Below are 20,415 nucleotides of genomic sequence, written 5' to 3'. Positions count from 1 at the left end.
GTTGAGTTTGCGATCTTGTGACAGTGGTATCGATGTTGGCGAGAGCGCGATGTGACGTGTGTGCGATTTATTATTGGTGTTTTTGGCTTACTTAATTTGTAAAAAAAGCCCAAATTGGAAAATTTGTTAAAAAAGTGTAAAAAAAAAAATTTATTAAATAAATTTTAAAAGAAAAAAAATATTATTAAAATTTATCAACTCGCCTTCACTTCCAACGACGCGCTACGAAAATGTTATACGGCCTAATACAGTTAACGTGGTTCGAAGCCACCACTGCGGCGTTACCTTTTATCACTGTCGCTTTGCTGCAACTGTTAAATGCGTTGCTAACGGATCAAACGACGCGGCGCGTGAAATCGGCAAATGAGTTAACAACCGCCGCGAATTTGTTAGCCGAAGATGGCACAGCGACAACAACAACATCAAAAACAGCAAATGGCAAATCCTCTGCAGCAAATGGTGCAGAAAATGGGAAATTGCATAAACAAAAGAGTGAATATAGTGAAGAGTAGGTGTTGGTTGAAAATAAAATATTTTTAAGAACAATTGAAAGAAGTGGGCATAAATCGGACTGAAACAAAATAGGAATGAAAAAAAAATTATAGTAAATGTCCAGAATAGATAAAAATTCAGTCTAACGCAAAAATTTCTCATAGCTCCGCTAAAAAGTTTTAATTTTTTAGGTAAATAAAATAAAAAAATTAAGTTTGGAAAAATAAAACAAATAAAAACTTAAATATTAATACAATATAAAATACAATATATAAATTAATACATTTATAAATTCAATGAACAAAAATTGAAAAAAAGAATAAATTAAAAAAAAAAAATTAATGTTTAACAATACAAATTAATAAAAAACCTCTACACAAATAATTTATAAATATATACAGGGTAGCTCACGAATCGTGCTACGAAAACAAACCGTAAAAATTTTTTTTCTATGTGAATAATCGACTTACTTTTTTTTATTTGGCACTTATTGTTTAGGGTTTTAAATTCTTGAGACATTGAAAAGAGGGTTTGAATGATTTTTGAAATGTTTCAATTAAAAGCAATGAAATATTCAGTGACGAAAACACATATAAACATATACTCATTTGCAGTGATTTAAATTGACAAAGTGTTCTAAATCGAGTTTGATTTTTTGCCTTGAGTGCTATCATCTAAATAAAGAGGCTGATAGAAGCTTACGTGACTTGTATTTAAAATCAAATTTGATTAAAAAAAATGTTACTAAGCAAAAAACATTTTTGTGTTAGGCAACAAATACTCAATGATTCTATCCGAAAGTTTTTGATTATGAGGCTTTTAAAAAATAAAAAAAAATTATTGGTTTCTGTTATCTCTTGTACTTGTATTTTTGTACAACATTGTGTGATTCGTCTTTGTAATTGTGTTTGCATTTAAAGCTTTCTGTTTAATTCTGCCTGACTAAGTTATTCAAAAAATTCTTTTAATACAATATAATATGTTCTGATATTTTGTTTTTCTCTTTTGTTTGTATTTATTAAAATGTGATTTTAAATTTTCCCTTTCAATATTTGTTTACATTTTTCGTTAAACCAGAAGTAATAATAATATTTTTGTTTCAAAAAGAATGTTGTGTATAATTAAATATTTTAAATTTCTTACATTTAATTAGTCTTAAAGTTACAAGACTATACGATTTCTATTTTATTCTTAATAAAAACAATTTTATTTCTGTATGTTTGTCTAAATCTAATGCTTTAATAAACTTAACTTTTAAACTGCAAGATTTTCGAAATTACCCTCAATATAAATAAACTTTTGAATAATTTATCTTAAATAATATTAATTTATTTGGATTATATCTTTTTTTTTACGATTCAGTTTTTAACTAAACTTGCGTTTTATTGGTTGTGATATTACTGCAAAAATCTCATAATTGCTTTAAAATTATTTTTTTTTTTTTTTTTTTAAATGTAAATATACTCAAGCCAATTTTTTTTTTTATTATTTACACAATTTACTCATGGAAACAATTATTGCATGAATTATTTTGAATATAAAAATTTGTAATTTTTTCATTATAAAATTTGTATACCTTAAAGATAATAGCTATAAGGATATTCATATATATCTGAAAAAAAAATTTTTGTTTATTTTTGTTATTTACAAAGTTTATTTACCTACCTAATCTAAAAGAAATACTTTAAAATATAATTATAAAAAAGTGGTAAATAACAAAACTTATAACATTTCCTTAAATCCCGATATCCTATTCTTATTTTTTATTGAAAACCTGTTTCTAAAATATACTTTTTTGGTAGTTTTGCATACCAATTCATCTACTTATTTATTATTCCAAAACTTTTCTGTCGAAATTTTTATCATATTTTTGTTACCACTTTTTACCCATATATTTACATACGTACATACAATTTCTTCAAATAAACAATTCTACAATATTCATTTATGACATTTTCGTACTATTTCTCTCATATTACTTTCATTTTCTTTTAAACATACATACATACACACATACATATGTGCCACGATCATTTTGTTTGTGTTTTTGTATTGCAGCTCCATAACAGTTATACCCTCAGCGCCGGTGTGCTCATCAACGCCACCCTCATCTGCACGTAATTCCATCAATTTGTTACACAACAACAATGGCAACAATCACATCATCATTCCACATACGCCCTGTCTGCCTGATTTACTCAGCGATGAATAGTAAGTGTTTATATTTGTAGTTGTGTTTGTACTTACATGTTTTATGTCACATAAATATGTGTGTGCGTGAGAGCGAGTGTAAATTCAAGTAATAAAACTTGGAAATTAATTGAATTGTGTATGATGATTACATCGGTTTGCCAAAGCTTTTCTTTTAAAGCAATTTTTGAGGTTAGAAATTTTAAACAAGAGCAAAAATAAATACAAAATATAATCAAAAAAAACAGGCATATTTAATTTTTAGTTATAACCACTTTCTACTCTCTGCCACCCTTTATAGTCACGAAGATGAAGATACGCTCTCGCTGGAGAATCTTTTCCCTTGCGATCAAAGTGAAATTTATGCCTCAAAGAAAATCAGTTTCATTATTGACGAAGTGATACAAACTGAAGCAAATTATGTGAATAATTTACGTAAGGGCATAAAAAATTACGGTGAATTGCATGCTCGCTCGGATGCACCCGAATCGTTTAAAGGCGCTGAAAATCGCATGCGTTTGCTTGGTAATGTTGAGGAAATTTTACAGCTGCACGAGACACAGATTCTACCGCTAATGCTGCGCAATCAACGGGACTTGAAATCGCTGTTTGACGAGTTTGCGATCTACTTTGATGTGAGTATGAATATTTGATTTGAATATAACATTTTAGACTAAGTGTCGAGAGGTTTGCGTAAAAACGAAGTAATGTAAGGGACTTCTACAAACTTAATAATTTTTTAAAAATTATTTCAACGTTAAATAAATATATGAGAAAAACTATAAAAAGTAAAGAAACTATATTTGTTAAAAAAATTTGTTTTTCTTCGTGCATTCTCACATGAAACTTTAATGTGTTTTTAATGAAGAGAAAATAAATGTGAAAAGCACCGCCCATTATATTGCATACAACAGGTGGACGCGTAAAACAAATGCCATAAAGGCCATAGCAATAATTCAACAGTTGCTAATGCCACAAATAAATAGTACAAGGGAATTCAACAGAAATATTGTTTTTGTATTTATTTGCTAAAATGATATGCAAATATAAAATAGCATATTGGCGGAATTGACCTTGAAAACTGCTTTCGTAATATTTAAAATTCATTTAAAGCTGATTTGTGAAGGCTTTCTTTAAGAATTGATTTATTTATTGGTTAAAGAAATCCGAAAGTTTTAAGACTTTCGATAGTTCTTAGTTTTACGAGTAGTTTTAGTACTTTGCATAACATACTATTATATATTGATATTAGAACTTCAGTCGTAGCCAACTTTTGAATTGTTTTCTGGTCACCTTAAGTTTGTATGGCAGCTATATGCTATATTTGGTCGATATCGGCAGTTGCAACAAATGAGCAGCATCTTAAGGAGAAAAAGGATTTTGAAAAATTTCAGATCGATATCTCAAATATTGGGAAACTAGTTCGAGTATATACAGACAGACATGGCTGATCATTTATAAATATATTCAGCTTCTTCCTCTATTTCAAATGTATTGCTTGGAAATGTTTTGAAAATCTGTTAACGCTACAATCTGCTGAAAAGTTCACACACTTCTTTTTACTGCAAAACTCACCACACCTTAAATATGCCGAAAATCCAGCTAATCTGTGGCAATCATTCAAAATAATTTATTCACAACCAAGCTGGTCGAGTAAACAAACAAAAGCCGCTTAGTTAAAAAAATTGTTTGTATACTAAATCAGTACATAGAAGTTATAATAATCATTATATATGGCAGATGCTTGGCCGAGCTTCTCTAGTAAATTTTATTAAGACCTCCTGTTATTTGTATAAAACGCAAGATTATATGGACGGGCGATAAAAGCGTCTGCGAATTAAGTTGCAAGAAGTTAAAACTTCGTAAGAACTGTTAACTGGCACAAAACATATTCCGGTAAAGCTGTTAGGGTAGCGACCAAACAAAATAGTGAGTGGCGGCCAAGCACTTATCTAACACGAACGTCTGGATATTTATATGAGCATATATTTGTAGTTAATACGCATATTTAAATAAGTTTTTTTTATGTATTTCCACGTTTTGTTTTGCCGAAATATTATTTGCAAACACATTCAATGCGCCTAAAGAATTAACAGACAGCAAATGTCAATAAGTGACATGAAAGCAAAATCCTTGAACTAATCAAAACAAATCTAAGCGGACAAATGCTCACAAAATACTTTTAAGTTGGCGGATAATTGAAGGCGGAAAAGAACAAAAATTAAATTTGAGTAATTTTTTTTTGAAATAATAATTAACTTAAATTTTTATATTTTTCTTATGCGAAAAATAATATAATATGATATAATATTTATATGCTTATATATGGATATAGTATATAAAATATTTATATATAATAGAAAAATCGAACAATACACATCCATAAATCATTAATGAGCTCCTGGAATATGAAAAAATTGATTCCATATAAAAAATTTAATGGAAAAAAATTATATTATGTATATATATAATTATTTAATATTAACAACAGTGAGTACTTCACTTTTATTGAGTAAAAGCATCGAACGCCATCTCTTGCATAATTTATGAGCTCAAATACTGTATTCAATATAACATCGGTATTTCGATACACACTGAGCTTGCGTGAATTGAAATCCTAATAGGGATTTCCAAACTTTCACTTATTCGGACTGGGGAATACGCCTTTTTATACATTAAGGTGTATGTTAAAAAAAGATCATTTTGAAAAAAATTTGGAAATTACAAAATATTTATTCAAAACAAAAATGAAGTAGCGGAAAGAAAAAAGATAAAATTTCTTTTGAGAGGTTTTGAAAGAACTCATTTTAATTAAATAAAAAAAATTAGAGAGTAACTTTAATTAAAAAAAATATTAAAACATCAACTATTACACTCATGTTGCGAGTGTATACAAATGATGCGAAGAGAACTACAGCAAAGGCCCTATTTTACAGGTGCGGCAGTAATATATTTTGGAAAGCGAGAAGAAGAGGATCAGATCAAGTTTGCTTAAAACTAATTTACACTTATCGGGCAATTTTCTCTTCTGGAAGCTGATCTTTTGAGAGGTTTAATAAAGATAGAAAACTGATATGATCTAAACTAAAAATAAGAAAATTTTAGAAAATATGTTCACATTTGTCTTATGTTTCCTTAATGAGCCGATAAGTATGCCGAAGTTCGCTCAACCGTGAGATACTGATCTAATGTGAACTAGGAGGGGAGGATATCATATTTCGATATTAGCATAAGACTAAATTAAACGCAAAAGATTGAACATTGAATTGTATAATACTAAATATGTACTTTCATATAGGTATACATAAATGTATTTATATACACATATACATATGTATGTATGCATATGTGAGATTCGACCATATCTTTGACGTCATTGAAAATAATACAAAGCGTTCCTTCAAAGAGATTTGTAGATGACTAATTATATGTTGATAACAGGGGTGTATACCTGTGGTCGTGTCCAGAAATGGCTTAAGTTGAGTTAAGCAAAGTAAAAATTATAACAAAATTGATAACGTTCTATGGGCCAGAGTGCATTAAAAAATACTTAATTACTTGAAAAATTATATGCTGCAATGGAATTTTTAAAATTATTTATTTTTTTGTAAGAAATTAGTTCAAAATTTAAACGCAATTGTCTTTTTCTCAAAATCAACGTAATTTATAAACGTCATGCTTTCTACCTAGTGTATAAATAAAATATTATCTTCGTAATAAAATAAAAAAATAAAAATAAAAAAAAACTAAGAAAATATGTGTTATTAGATAAAGTACAAAAAAGATAAGAAACCAACAAGAAATAAAAGCGGATTCGTATATTAATCATAAGGTGCTCAATTGCTTAAAAAATCTAAAATATAACTTATTTTATCAACATATGAATGTTTACGAATATTTGCTGATTAACTAGTTTTATTTTTAAAAATTTAGTCGACAGCTAAGATTTCGATTACAGACACTTCATGTGGTTGAGTAATAGACTAGCGCAGAGGCCCTTGCAAATGGTAAAAATTTTAAGAAATTCATAACGGGCTGAAACCCATTGGAAACGAAACATAAAATATCAAAAATGAATGCAAAAATTATTTACAAGCGATCTGAGGTCAGGAAGAGGAAAGGGAGGGGCATGTTATAATTTTTAAGGATTAAAAACGGTTTATCTCGCTTTTCGGAAAACTATGAGTCCAATAGACAAAAGTCATATGGCAAAGTTTAAGGTAATAAAAAGATCTACAATAATACAGTTTGTATTAACACCTTTTTCACATAACCTCAATTAGTTGTTAAAAGCTCAAATACCTCAATTCTTAGGTTTTTTTATTTTTATTTTGTACAAAGGTTTTTTGTCTTTCACGAAATTTGGAGTAAACTTACCTTCTTATGTCTCAAGTACTCTCTATTTTTTTAATTTCTTAGGCAAGGTTGTTCAGAATGATCCGTAGACAATGGCTGTCAGTTAACTATAAAATGTAGTATTTATGGATAATAAAATCTGGGTGAACTTAGGAGGTAAAATTGTTGCTCTCTTAAGTTAATATACAGGTTGGTTGAAAAGTTTCTGCGCTCAAAATAAAAAAATTAGGCTCTGCAAAATACCCGTCTACGGCTGTAATTGCTTCTTCATACGACGAAAAACGCTTTCCAAGAAGGAATTGGTTTCTGAAGAGGTAGTAGTCGCTGGAAGTAAAATCTGGTGAATACGGTGGATGCTCAAGCAATTCGTACTTCAATTCGTTAAATTTTGTCATTGTTAAAACACCTTTGTGAGCAGGAGCATTGTCTTGATGAAAGATGATTTTTTTGTGCTGCAAACCAGGCCTTTTCTCTCGAATTTTTTCATCCAGCTGATCCAAAAGGCTACAATACTATTCAGAGTTGATTGTTTTACCTTTCTGCAGTTATTCAATCAACAAAATAACCTTTGCATTCCAAAAAACTGATGCCATAACCTTCTTTGCTGATTGTTGTGACTTCACCTGCTTTGGAGCTGATCAACATGCGTCAGTCCACTGTAAACGTTCTTACTTCAATTTAGGATCATGGTGGTTGATCTGAGTTTCCTTCTAAGTATAAAATGAAGCAAGCAATCGGCTAAAATATGAATTACTCGTTCGTTTGAGATGTCTATGGCATTAGCAATTTCGCGCTTAGTCAAATTTGGATCTTCACTCACAATATTATGAACTTGCTCAATGATTTCTGGTGTGGTTGCGGTTTTTGGTCGTCCTTCGCGTATATCCACCCCAAAATTTAACGGTGCGTTTTGAAGGTGAGGACTCCTTATACACTCCTAACAATTGTTCATAAATTTCCTTTGCTTTTAAACCTTTCAAATCAAACAATCTAATCACTGCGTGGTATTAAATTTTTTCCATATTAAAAAACTACTTGGACACGTCAACTTCAAATCGCTTTTTAACAAAGAATTAATTGACAGAATGACTTGTAACTTTGCATGTATTTTCACGACAGATGTATCAACTTGAAAAATAGCTAGTAGTGCTATTTCTTGGTGAACGAATCAACTTTGCAATCAACATGTATATATATACTATGTACAAATTGGTTGTATATATATATTTATATGATGTATTTCCCATTTTATCATGCAGCACAGTAGCAAAATTGTTTTATGAATAGAAATGCATGATTCACGTGACAAATAAAAAAAAAATTGTTTGTAAATAAATATGCTGATGCAAAAATTAAGTAAATAAATGAAATACATAAATGAAGTAAATAAATGAAATTAACATTGCATAGAAAGCACTAACACAAACGTCAAATGTGACAGAAAAAAATATTAAAGAATTAGCTAAAAAAAAATATTTGCAAAAAATCAAGAATTTAAGAAAAAATATGTAAAATAAATATATACACATCTACTCATTTGTAATTAAAATAATATGTTCTTTGAGTTGTTGCCAAGTTTTGTGTAATTTATTTGTCAATTAAATCTGTGTGTGCATGCATGCTTAATTTTTGGCAAACTGCATTTTCCCCACACAGTCATTTACATTTAATTAATTAATTTATTGTTTCATTGTTAGAAATTCGTTTATTTGATTTTCATTGAATTTTGGTCTTTTGATGACAAACGCTTTGAGAATTTATGCATTTGTTAAATGGATTAAAATTAGTCGCTTACGAGTGTTAATATAGTTTTTGTGTAAATATATTATAATGCGAATGTTTATAATGGCAAATCTCACCACAAATCTATAGATTCGCCAAAAAATGCAGTCATGTTTCTATATTAAGCTGTGATGGCAGTGAAATCTTTTAGATCCATAGACCCATGATTTCTATCAGGATTCGTGAATCTATTGTTCTGCTATCACCTTGCTTTAAATAAATAAAATTTACCGTTCATTGCACATTTATTACGTCAAATTTACTGACAGTCGTATTCAAACCAATGCATGCCATTTAAGCTTTATAGAAAATTATGACTACACTTTTCACGTGAATTTGACATAATGAAAATATCGCATTAGTTTTTAAGCCAATTTCCCAGTGTGCTCATGACTAATCGTTATTTATTACCATAATTAGCTGTGAAAGATATAATATATACTTTGTTATTGAAAACCATTTACTTTTCTATTACTTTAACCTAAAGATTGCTTGTATACGTATTTCCTAATATGTAAAATGTAAATAAATTTTCATAACACTTTCAGGTAAAGTGTTTGAATTGTGCGCCAAATTGAAAATGCCACTCGATGATACGTCATGAGTATAATTAAACCTGTCAAAATTGCTAAAACGCCAGCGTATAAAGCCAATATATATGTATATATATAAATGCTCGAATAAAAACATTAGTGTGCTCCCTAGACAATACAATAAACGATTTTTAGTCAAACAGTAATTTTTTTGATCACTTTCTCATTAATTTAAAAGTATACGGTTTCAAACTTAGTTCTTGAGTAAAAATTCAGGCGTTCATATGAAAAAAAAATAATACTAAAATTTATAATTTTATTTAGTTAGAAGATTTGCTTATTACTTTTAAGAACTACCCTAATAATCGTAAATATGTATGCATTTACATTTTACAGTTTATAAGTAGCAAAAAATATAAATATAATTCATGGAAATAAATCAGCTTGTAAGGCGAGCTGTCGCTGCTTTGAAGAAATTTGAAAAATCTAGTCGGTGAGTAGGGGTGTGCGGTGTTGATAAGGTAATTCGTTTTTTGAAGCACTTTTCAGATTTGAAATATTGTAGTATACATATGTATAAACTACGAGGGGATTAAATTATTATTGACTTAAGAAGACAAGAGATAGCAAATTTGGAGTAAAACAGTTAGCTCTCAATAAAAAAATAAAATAAAATAAAATGAAATAAAGTAATATAAAATAAAATAAAATTTGAAAAATGGAAATAAAACAAGTATGGAAGAGCTAAGTTCGGGTGTGAGCGAACATTTCATTATCTTGCAACTTGCAAGGGTCAGTGCCGGGGAAGTACCTTCAGGTGTTGGCAAAACTTTATTTTAAAAATGTTGCGAAAGAATTCAAATTTAACTGTTCGACGAAATCGTAAATGGATTACAATCAAATTTTTATCTTTTTAACTTATATTATAGGCCAGAGATTAAATTATTTTATATCTATATAGGGTACATTGAAGGAAAATAAGTTCTGGGCTGAAACTTTTGACATTACTCAGCTATACCCGAGAATATATTTTCAAGCAATTTTATAAATATATACCTTACACATTGACTGACATATTCGGCATGAGGTTTGTTATATTAACGAAAATCATATTATGGTATTGGGTAATTCGTGGACCAATTACACATTTTTGCTTCATTAAACTATAGTATACACAATACTGTACGTTCAGTTAATTCTGATATGATATATTACATATTGACCAATATATACGATATAAAGCCAACCGGAAGTTTGAAAATCTTATATTAATTATATGTCAGATAGGGATAGTATAGACCCGGTTTTATCTTTTTTTTCAATTACAACATAGTATTAACAAAAATATATTTTCATTATTTTCATAGGGTTTCATAAAGGTACCTCACATACCATCACCAATAAGTAATATTGTACAACTTTATCTATAAATAACTCACATATTTGCCGATATATGCGATATAAAGTCAGCCGGAAGTTCGAAAATGTTTTATTTAGGTATATGGGGGCTAAGGGAATTATTGCTCTGTTTCAGCCTATTTTTGACATAGAGGCCTAGTACTATCATTAGAAAAGGGTTCTCTTCGAATTTTATAAAATATCTTGGAGATTGACGGTTATTTCCAGTTAAAGGGTCCACGTAGGAACTGGGGTCCAGGTATTCGGTATCTGGGGGCTTGAATAGTTTTGGTCCGATTTTGACAGTTTTTGGTCATAGGCTGATACCATTCATGCAAAATTTTAGCCGGATGTATTGATTGGTTCTTGATTTGTATACTGAAAAGTGAAAGAATCTTACTTACATGTACATGTGCACAAAGTTCTATCAAAATATCTCAATTTGTAAGAGTATAATAACAAAATATATGTGAAGATATGTATGTAGGTAAATATATTCTTACAGCTTACTCACAATATTAAAAGTATACCCTTGTGTTATTTAATAGTTAATACAATTGAAGGCACGGACTTAAAAAAACTCTATTTTTCCACCAACTATTTTTGCAAATTCACACATTGTCGCTTTAACATACACTCATACGTAGTACATCATTTTCGGCAACCTCACGGTTGTCTGCGCAATACAAAAGCCCCTATATACGTGTAAATTCAATACTGCGGTTTATTCATGCTCATATTTAATTAAATATTTATTTATTTAAGTTAACGATAAATAAATTTTTAACGAAGCTTTATGTGTCTTTCCCAAAGGCCACTTAACTTAGACATTTCTTGGTCAAGTGAATAATGATTTTTGAAGCAAGCGTTATTTATGAGCAAGTCGCGCTTGAAAATCATTGGCATGCGATTTTATTCCTTTTTCTATACTTATTGAGTTTTCAATTACTCAAGACTGTTTGACTACCGGATAGTTAAGAATAGAAATTGTTAAAAAGTAAAAATAGAAGGCAGTAGCTAAATGAACGTGGTGTTTAAGTGTTGAATGAGCTGTTTCTTCCTTTTGTGTACTTAATTTCTAACATAAGTTCAATCATTGGTTTTATTTATTATACCCTTAACAGGGTATATTAAGTTTGCCACGAAGTTGGTAACACCCAGGAGGAAACGTCGGAGACCCTATAGTATATACATAGATAAATGATCAGCATGTTGAGCTGAATAGACCATATCCGCATGTCTGTCTGTATATATACGAACCAGTCCTTCAGTTTTTGAGATACCGATCTGAAATTGTGCATCTGTCCTTTTCTCACTAAGAAGCTGCTCATTTGTCGGAACGGCCGATATCGGAACACTATAGCATAAAGCTGGCATACAAACTGAACAATCGGATTCAAGTCTTTGTATGAAAAACTTTTTCATATGACTAGATATTTTCACGAAATTTGTCGTGGTTTATTATCTAATGTAATATTCGAATTCTTCAGATCGAAACACTACAGAATATAGCTGCCATACAAACTGTGCGATTAAAATCAAGTTCTTGTAAGGAATATTTTGTGTTTGTGAAGTGTATTATTTGTAGTGTTTTTTCTTGTTTTGTTATTTGTTTCTTTATTATTATTATTTTTTTGTTTCAAGAAATTCCTTCTTATCTTTTTCCGTATTAAATTACATTAAATCTTCACTCGCTTACGAACAATTTCAATTAGCCGCTTGATTGTGTCGTAGTTATCTAATCGATCACGTTTTTATACACACATTGTTTTTGGTTTTTGTTTCTATTTTTTCTATTTGTTGTCTAACAAATGCCATCAGTTGTAACTGTGTGTTTGCCATAAGCGTAGCCGACTTAAAATACAACAAATAAATGCAACTACATATTGAGATGTATGTGTATGTGTAGGGGGAAGCTAATTATTTGCATATGTAATTGTATATATATATATATCTATATATATACAATATAAGTATATGTCTAGCACAGCTTGTACTACAATTGCGTATTGTTCACGAAGTGATAAAAGCTCGATTAAGATCAGCGTCAACTAATTAATCAAGCATGTCAACAATGGCGCATCAACAATGGAGAATAAACAAAATAAAATTCTAGACTGTAAAAGTGGCTGGCGTAGTAAGATATATCAATTTAGGTGAATTACAGAGACAGTCATACATATTTTTTTTTACTTCTTAGATTAAATGAGCTGATAGCTTGGATCAGATTTGGTTTTAGGTTAGGTAAGGTTAGGTTAGGTTAGGTTATATTCAGTTGAGTTAGATTAGATTAGGTCAGAGTGGCTGTTATGGAAGGAACGGTTCAAAATTTTAACTCGGATAAGAGCTGTCAACTTGGACTGTATTATTGATTGGGGAACGTTTACTGCAGGCATATTCAATACAACTCAGCCATGACCTACGTTACCTTCGTTATAGTCTAGTTTCTTCATATTCCGAAGTTCGCGTAACACTGCAAATTAATATGGATAAAGGTAATGGAGGTAAATGCGTACTCTCTTTACCAATTTGGTTTCGAGGATTGTTTAAAAGTGAAGCGTACTAACATATATGAGAGTTAATTTAATGGCAACTCTACTACTCTTGCTTGAAACGTACCAATGTCGAAATCTTCAATTTTGATGTTTCTCTTCAAGGCATTCTTAAAACAGTTTTGATAGCGTTCAAAATCACCATTTGCGTATATAGTTGAATACCTATACAGAAAATAACACATCTATTGAAAGATGCTTTAAAATGCGCCGTACAAGAGAGACGATGCCGAGTGTGGTTTTAAGAATAGATTTAGCTCAAGAATCGGACGTAAACAGCAAGTCCACAGCTTTATTAAATTCCGTTACCCGTCAGGCACCTCAAAACGTAATAGGAAGAAACCCTGTTCAGAAATTACTACATCCAAATACGAACCTTTGGTAAAAAAGGTATTCATATTCTTGAGTATGTTTTTACGAGCATTCTCGGTGCAATCTGCATTGTAGGAAGGTATACTTAAGTTAGCATTGTCCAGAGAGGTCTACTGATTCTGAATAGGCCCAAATGTGCTAAATTTAAAACAAAATTTGTAACGTATATTTTTAGATAACCCTAACCAACCCTATTTGTCATCAATAATAAAATTAAATTTCCGTTCAATTATCAAGCTGCCCTCGTATATTGGCAATTTGAGTTCAGACTAAAAAAATTATGCAAAGTCATACATTTCTTTTTACTTTGCTTAGTCAACAATTTTGGCTTTTAATTTATTTCAACACGTTTAAATATCCATTAAATTACGCAGTTGATTTGTTTAAAGGTAATTTTTGCGTGGGTTCAAGTGCCACTGAACTATTGAGAGGCTCAGTGAAATTGAATATTGTTAAGCTTGCTATAGTAAACAGCAGTGTGGAATTTCAAGCCAAAAATATACAAAGAAAGAATCCAAATAAATTAGAGTTATTAAATAATGTTAATAATAATCATTATGGGCATTATTTATTTAAAAAAATAGTGAATTTTTTTATTAAAAAAATGTGTGCATTTAAATAATGAAATATAATTAATATACTAACTGTGTTTTATTTGCCAGAAATTATATATTAGAAACGAACAATTAACTGGTATAAATTGATGAAACTGGTTTAATTAAATAAGTAGAAAGAGAATATCAGGAGATTAGATAGAAGATGACATTTAATGAGTTAAACTTTCAATTTCTATTATTGAACAGAACGCATATCTTTATTGTTAAGTTTTATCCGACTAGGTCTATTACGGTCCGGAAAGTAAATAGAATGTTGTCTTTCTATAAACCATGTGCGATTAGCCAAAGCTTGTAAAGTGTCCAATCGAACATACAACTGGTAATATGAAATATAATAAAATTAACTGGTATACTTACTTCTCTTTTATTGAGCACAAGAGAGCTGAGCTATATTATTTTTACTATTTGCAACTAAAAACATCAAATATGCCCTAATTTCTTAAACACCACTGTACACATCTCTTTACAAAGCACTTGATTTATGCAATTTTTGTAGCGCTAATTCACTTGCGGTTTGCAATAATTGTCACTAGAGTTGCTTCTGGCGATTGTCGCATCAAACATTAAATCTTGCTCACATTTATATTTAGCTACAAATCAGCGTTGGCTCTAGAAAAAAAATTGAAAATAGAAATAAGAAAATACATAATGAATACAAAAAGAATTCTGGAAACTAAATACATAGTCAAATAGAATAATAAATCAGCAAACAAGTCGGCGCTGATAATTAGCTAGCAATTGCAAATAAAACTTATCTTTATATTATATACACCATGTAGAATATATGTATGCATAAATTTAAGTACAATGTATTAAAATTATGGAGTTAGAACTTTGAGAATAATTTAGAAATGGTGAACCTATACTAAGCTTAATTAAAAAATTTTAATATTGAAAAATGTTGACAAATTTATAACAATTGTACAACTATTTCTCAACGTATTTCGAATATATTCGATTTTATTTAATATAATTCAAAAATTTTGAAAATATTTTCGTTGTATTAATAAAATTATTATTTTTTATTTTCAAAATTATTTTAATTTATGTGTTTTATTGAAAATTTTTAATAAAAATATTTTAATTCAACAAATACTTTTCAATGTAGGTATGACAAAAATATTCGACTTTATTTAATGTAAGCACAAAAATATTGAAAAAATTTTTGATGTATTGGAAAAATATTAACATAATTTTTTGTTTTAATTTTGAAAAATTACCTCTAGTTTTTTTTGTTTTATTGAAAATATTGATACAAATTTTAGAATTATTTTCGGAAATATTCCATCTTTTTTTTATGTAATTTAAAGATTTTGACAATATTTATTATTGATACAAATTTTGCAATTTTACAACTACTTTTCATTTAATTTTGAAAATATTCCATTTTTTTTAATGTAATTTAAAAACTTTGAAAATATTTTTTTTTAGATTTTGTAATAATTTTTTGAATTTTTTTGTTTATTGAAGAATATTCATACAAATTTTACAACTATTTTTTAATTTTATTCGAAAATATTCGATAATATAATGGAAGCACGAAAACTTTGAAATGATGTATTAGAAATAAATTAATATTATATATTTCTTTGAAATTTTCAAATTTATTTTGACTTTTTTATTTATACAAAAATTAATTTTCGAAAATTAGAGTTCAAAATTCAAAAATTATCTTTAATGTTTTTTACTTAAATTTGAAAATAACTCGAGGCAATAATTCATATAAATAAATGAAGAACTAAATAAATCAAACACTTTCAAATTAGGCACTGTAAACCCATTTATAGCAACAAGCAATACTAATGAGCGGCCTTTTGTGGCAGATCACTTGGCTAATTGGTGTTAATGGAAAAAACTAAACTGTATTTTTGAATAAAAGAAATATTTGGCACGCCAACAGTATTTTGTATATGCTACTTGTAAGAGAACACTAGACAACAAACATTTTTAGAGGACTAATATGTATATATTATATGAGTTGAGTGTGTGTGGTTTAAGTCATAAGCGAGCTGAATAAAAGAGCTGCGAAATTAAAAAACAAGAAAAAACATTAATTCGCTTGCACCGAAGTTGCAATACCTTTCACAAATACAAAAGATTCCTTACAAGAACTTGATTCCGATCGGTCAGTTTGTATGGCAGCTATATGCTATAGTGATTCTATTCTTGTCCTTTGTATAGTCCATGCCAAATTTCTTAAAGATTTCTCGTCTAATAAAAAAATTGTCCATACAAGGACTGGATTTTGAGCGATCAGTTTTTATGGCAGCTATATGATATAGTGGTCCGATATCGGCGGTTTCGACAAAAGAACAGCTTGTTGATGAAAAAAGACGTGTGCGAAATTTCAGATGGATATTATTAGGCTGATCATTTAGCGCATATATATACTTCATAGGGTTTCGACGTTTCCTTCTAGGTGTTAAAAACTTTGTGGTAAACTTAAAAGCCTGTTTAGGGTATAAAGTGAATTGGAATTATATTCGGTTTTCATCTATTTTTATCTGATATTTTAGGAATAAATATACCATAAAAATTTCTCAAATTACATGGAACCATTTCAACGACTTTGTTTTGTAAATTCGCTCTCTGTAATGTACTAATATATGTAACTCGATTTAGCCAACGTTTGCATAAAAACTTCACTTGGATCTAAAGTTTTTGTTCAAAATAGTGTACGATATTAATAGCTCTGCTTAGCTTATTCAGTTCATTTCTCTCGCCAATTATGTGCTTTTGAACTCAGGCAAACCTTTTCTTATAAGTTACTGGTCGATTCATGTATTTGCTTTGTTCAGCTTTCAGCGGGTTTATGATGCTTCGGCCCAAGTTTAGCTTACTCTTCATGCTTTAATTCAATATTTTTGGTAAACCGTCCTTAATATATTGTTTGCTGCTTGATCTAGTAGAGTCTGCCTAATGCTTGTCTTGCTTTCGCAAGTTTTAAAGCAACTCTGTTCTTGGGCCTAACATAAGTATGTGGTTAAAAATTTCATTAGTGAACTGATTTTAAAATTATTAATTAAAATATTTTGAACCATTGCTGTTGAAAATTGGTTACACGAGTTTTGATATACTGTTTTCTAGAGTTCATCATATTTCAATGTTTGACATTACTTTCCTGGGCTTACCGGTTTTTCGAAAACGTACATATGTATAATTTCGAAAAAAATGAACTGCTTTTACAATATATAATATTTCTTTAGTTTTTTAAAACAAAAATCGTTCAATCTAAACATTTTTCATTCGCCCTCCAAGCTGAATTAATTTTTAATAATAGGGTGCGCACATTCGTGTTTTGGAATCGTAACGTTTGAACTAAATTGTACGAACACCCAAATACTCATTAATTATTCAGCTTGCAGGCATTTTTGCAAGCTTTACGAGGTCTCAGTAGCGTTAGCAGCAATAGCCACGAGAGCTATTAAAGTCACTTTCGGTCGAAATATGGCATATGTATATTATCGATAGCTACTTTAAAATGCGCTTACCTGCATATTTGCGTTTGTACTTGAGGAATGTCAATAGACGCTCAAAAATAACCGACACGTTACGCTTGCTTTTCGACAAAAATCAACAACAACAAGCAAAACAAAGTGACATGCAATAAAATTAAAAAATAATAAACAGACAGGCTTTTTGTTGTAGTGATGAAGTTGTTGTACTCGAAAAATGTTTTCGAGGAGATGACGTCACCGTAATTGTATAGCTGCACGGTTGGTTGGCCGCTCAGCGCTTGTCATGCAAAGCAGTCGCGTTGTGGGATAATAAAAACAAAAAGAAACAAAAAACAGAATTTTAAGTTATAAACTAATAGTTGAAGCAAGAAACTGAGTAAATATAAGCAATTTAAAGTGGGAACATTTTGTTAAGAGGGATGACTTAACAAATCCATGAAAAAAGATTGATTAGAGTAGATATGTACATACAAGTATGTATGAAAGTAAAATACACTCACACATTAGTGTACTTAATATAGGGTAGCTCAATTTAACTTTAGTCAATTAAATATTTTTGAAGCTTTATAATGAGATAACAGCGTGATTGTTGACCCATGGGTTGTATAATATAGTCAAATATTAATTTGCAGGCTGGTTCAATGAGATATTTGTCAATTAATTTTTATGACTAAAACATGATAAATCGCCAGCTCAATTGCTTTAAATTTTTAGAAAATGCGTTATAACTGTGGTGGCCTTTCCATTGCTGATGTTCAATCCTCAATCGTATTTCAGATGCAAAATAACGTCTCATAAATATTAAGAAGACAGTTAAATTAGCGTCAGCCACTATTAGAGGGCTCCACATAAATTTTATATATTATATAACTACTCCGTCACCCCATAAAGTCGCAGCTGATTTCCAAAAAAAAATTTCAAACTCGCTTTAATTATTTTTCATCGATACCAATAATTAAAGATATAGAAATTTCTATAATTTCGTCCCATTACTTTTTTAGGAGTTGATGAAAGAAAAATACATTAGTTCGTGACGTCATAGAGTGTTAAAAAAAAATCGATGTTCACCCTGTATATACACATATGAATATGTTTATGTTATTTAATCAATACATTAGCTTAACTTGATGTCATAAATAATATTAATTTTTTCCGCGATAAAATAATTGTTATGAAATTAATGTATTTGAAAGCCTGCAGATCAATTACCAAGTACATATGAGGGGGCAAAGTCGAAAATGTTTGGTTTTACATTTTTGGTAGACCTAATCCTTCCATCTTACGGAACTATTCTTTCCGGTTGCATATCGAGGAACTATCTTATGAGCTTAATAAAAACATCGAAAACTAATATTATTCGATATAATACTATTATGATTCTAATAAAACAAATTCGCTGGGAGCAAATATGTTTCTTGCAATTATGGTATGAACATAAGTAGAAGTTGAAGTGTTCGTTAACTTCGGTGGCATACATACATATTGTACATTCGGTTTTATATACAATAACTTAATTTTGATCGTTCAGTTTGTATGTCAGCTATACGCAATAGTGGTCCGATATCGGCCGTTCCGACAATTGAGCAGCTTCTTGGGATGTGCAAAATTTCAAATCGATATCTCAAAAACATCGGCGCTAATTCGCATATACAAATAGACGGACATGGCTAAATCAACTCAGCTCGTCACGCTGATTGTTTATATGACTCGTATATACATATAAATGTAGTTTTAGCCATTGGACTCCTCGTCAGAAAGATAATCGATAGATGAGTTTATACTTTCTAACCGGGAATATAAATTTATGGCTGATGAGCTAGAAGCCTCGTTCTACTTGAGTATGCTCACAGACGGCCACGGTGTTTTAGTTTTTCATATAAGTCTAATCGAATCAAAGAAATTTTTAAGTTTCTCGAGCTTTCGCTTCAACTTTTATTACTTGGAAGCTGAAGGTCATTTCCAAATTTTATATCAAATCTCCATTTAATCCAGCAGGAGATGTGCAATCAGATTAAGTACGGTACTAGCAGCTTAAAATTTGAGAAGATATCTGTGCTGCATATAATTGTACGTACGTTATTTGCTACATAAGAAAAGTTAATATACATATGCTTCACCACTCACGAATCTTTTTTATTGCTACACTCTATATAATAATGCGAGACATTTTTGCATTTTATCTGTGCCATCAATTAACTGTGCTTAAATTGTATATATAATAGTTAATTTGTATATGTATTTGTGACAAAGCTTAATTGAAGCATTATCATGAAACATTTGATACTGGCAATATGAGCCGATATTTGTATACATAGTATATATAATAAAACATCTATGTATATATGTATGCTTACATGTATGTATATATATTTGCATATGTATGCTTTAACACTCTGTCTTTATTATCGCGAAATTAGCAGCTTGAAATCTGTGTGGGAGGTTGCTTAATAATTGGGGAGCGCCAACTTTAATTGGTAGTAATTATATACAGATAAAGCGGTATTTTGATAATTACAGTACAGCTGCAGTACACAAACGCTTATCTCATTTTATTGGTACCATTTATTTAGTTTTCTTGATAACCTATAGGTATAATATATATATGGTATAGAAAATATATATATGGTATATAAATATGTTTTTTCTCGACAAAAAAAAAACCAAC

At 29.7% G+C, this 20,415-nt stretch overlaps 1 protein-coding gene across 2 annotated transcripts in view; it reads left to right on the top strand.

The window, feature by feature from the left end:
* Positions 1–20,415, top strand: part of LOC106615989 (rho guanine nucleotide exchange factor 25) — a 33,565-nt gene continuing 13,150 nt past the window's right edge. The window contains exons 1-3 of one of the 2 annotated variants that reach the window (XM_014232423.3): positions 1–508; positions 2,551–2,703; positions 2,984–3,317. In XM_014232423.3, coding sequence (XP_014087898.2) covers positions 231–508; positions 2,551–2,703; positions 2,984–3,317 — 765 coding nt within the window. In that variant the 5' untranslated portion in view covers positions 1–230. The remainder of the gene's footprint in view (positions 509–2,550; positions 2,704–2,983; positions 3,318–20,415) is intronic. The other variant, XM_014232424.3, reaches the window with a different exon arrangement.

The sequence above is a fragment of the Bactrocera oleae genome, chromosome 4 (assembly GCF_042242935.1).
Source record: "Bactrocera oleae isolate idBacOlea1 chromosome 4, idBacOlea1, whole genome shotgun sequence".
NCBI classification, from domain to species: domain Eukaryota; kingdom Metazoa; phylum Arthropoda; class Insecta; order Diptera; family Tephritidae; genus Bactrocera; species Bactrocera oleae.
The sequence above is the reverse complement of the archived record's forward strand: the minus strand, read 5'-3'. Positions and strand labels throughout refer to the sequence as shown.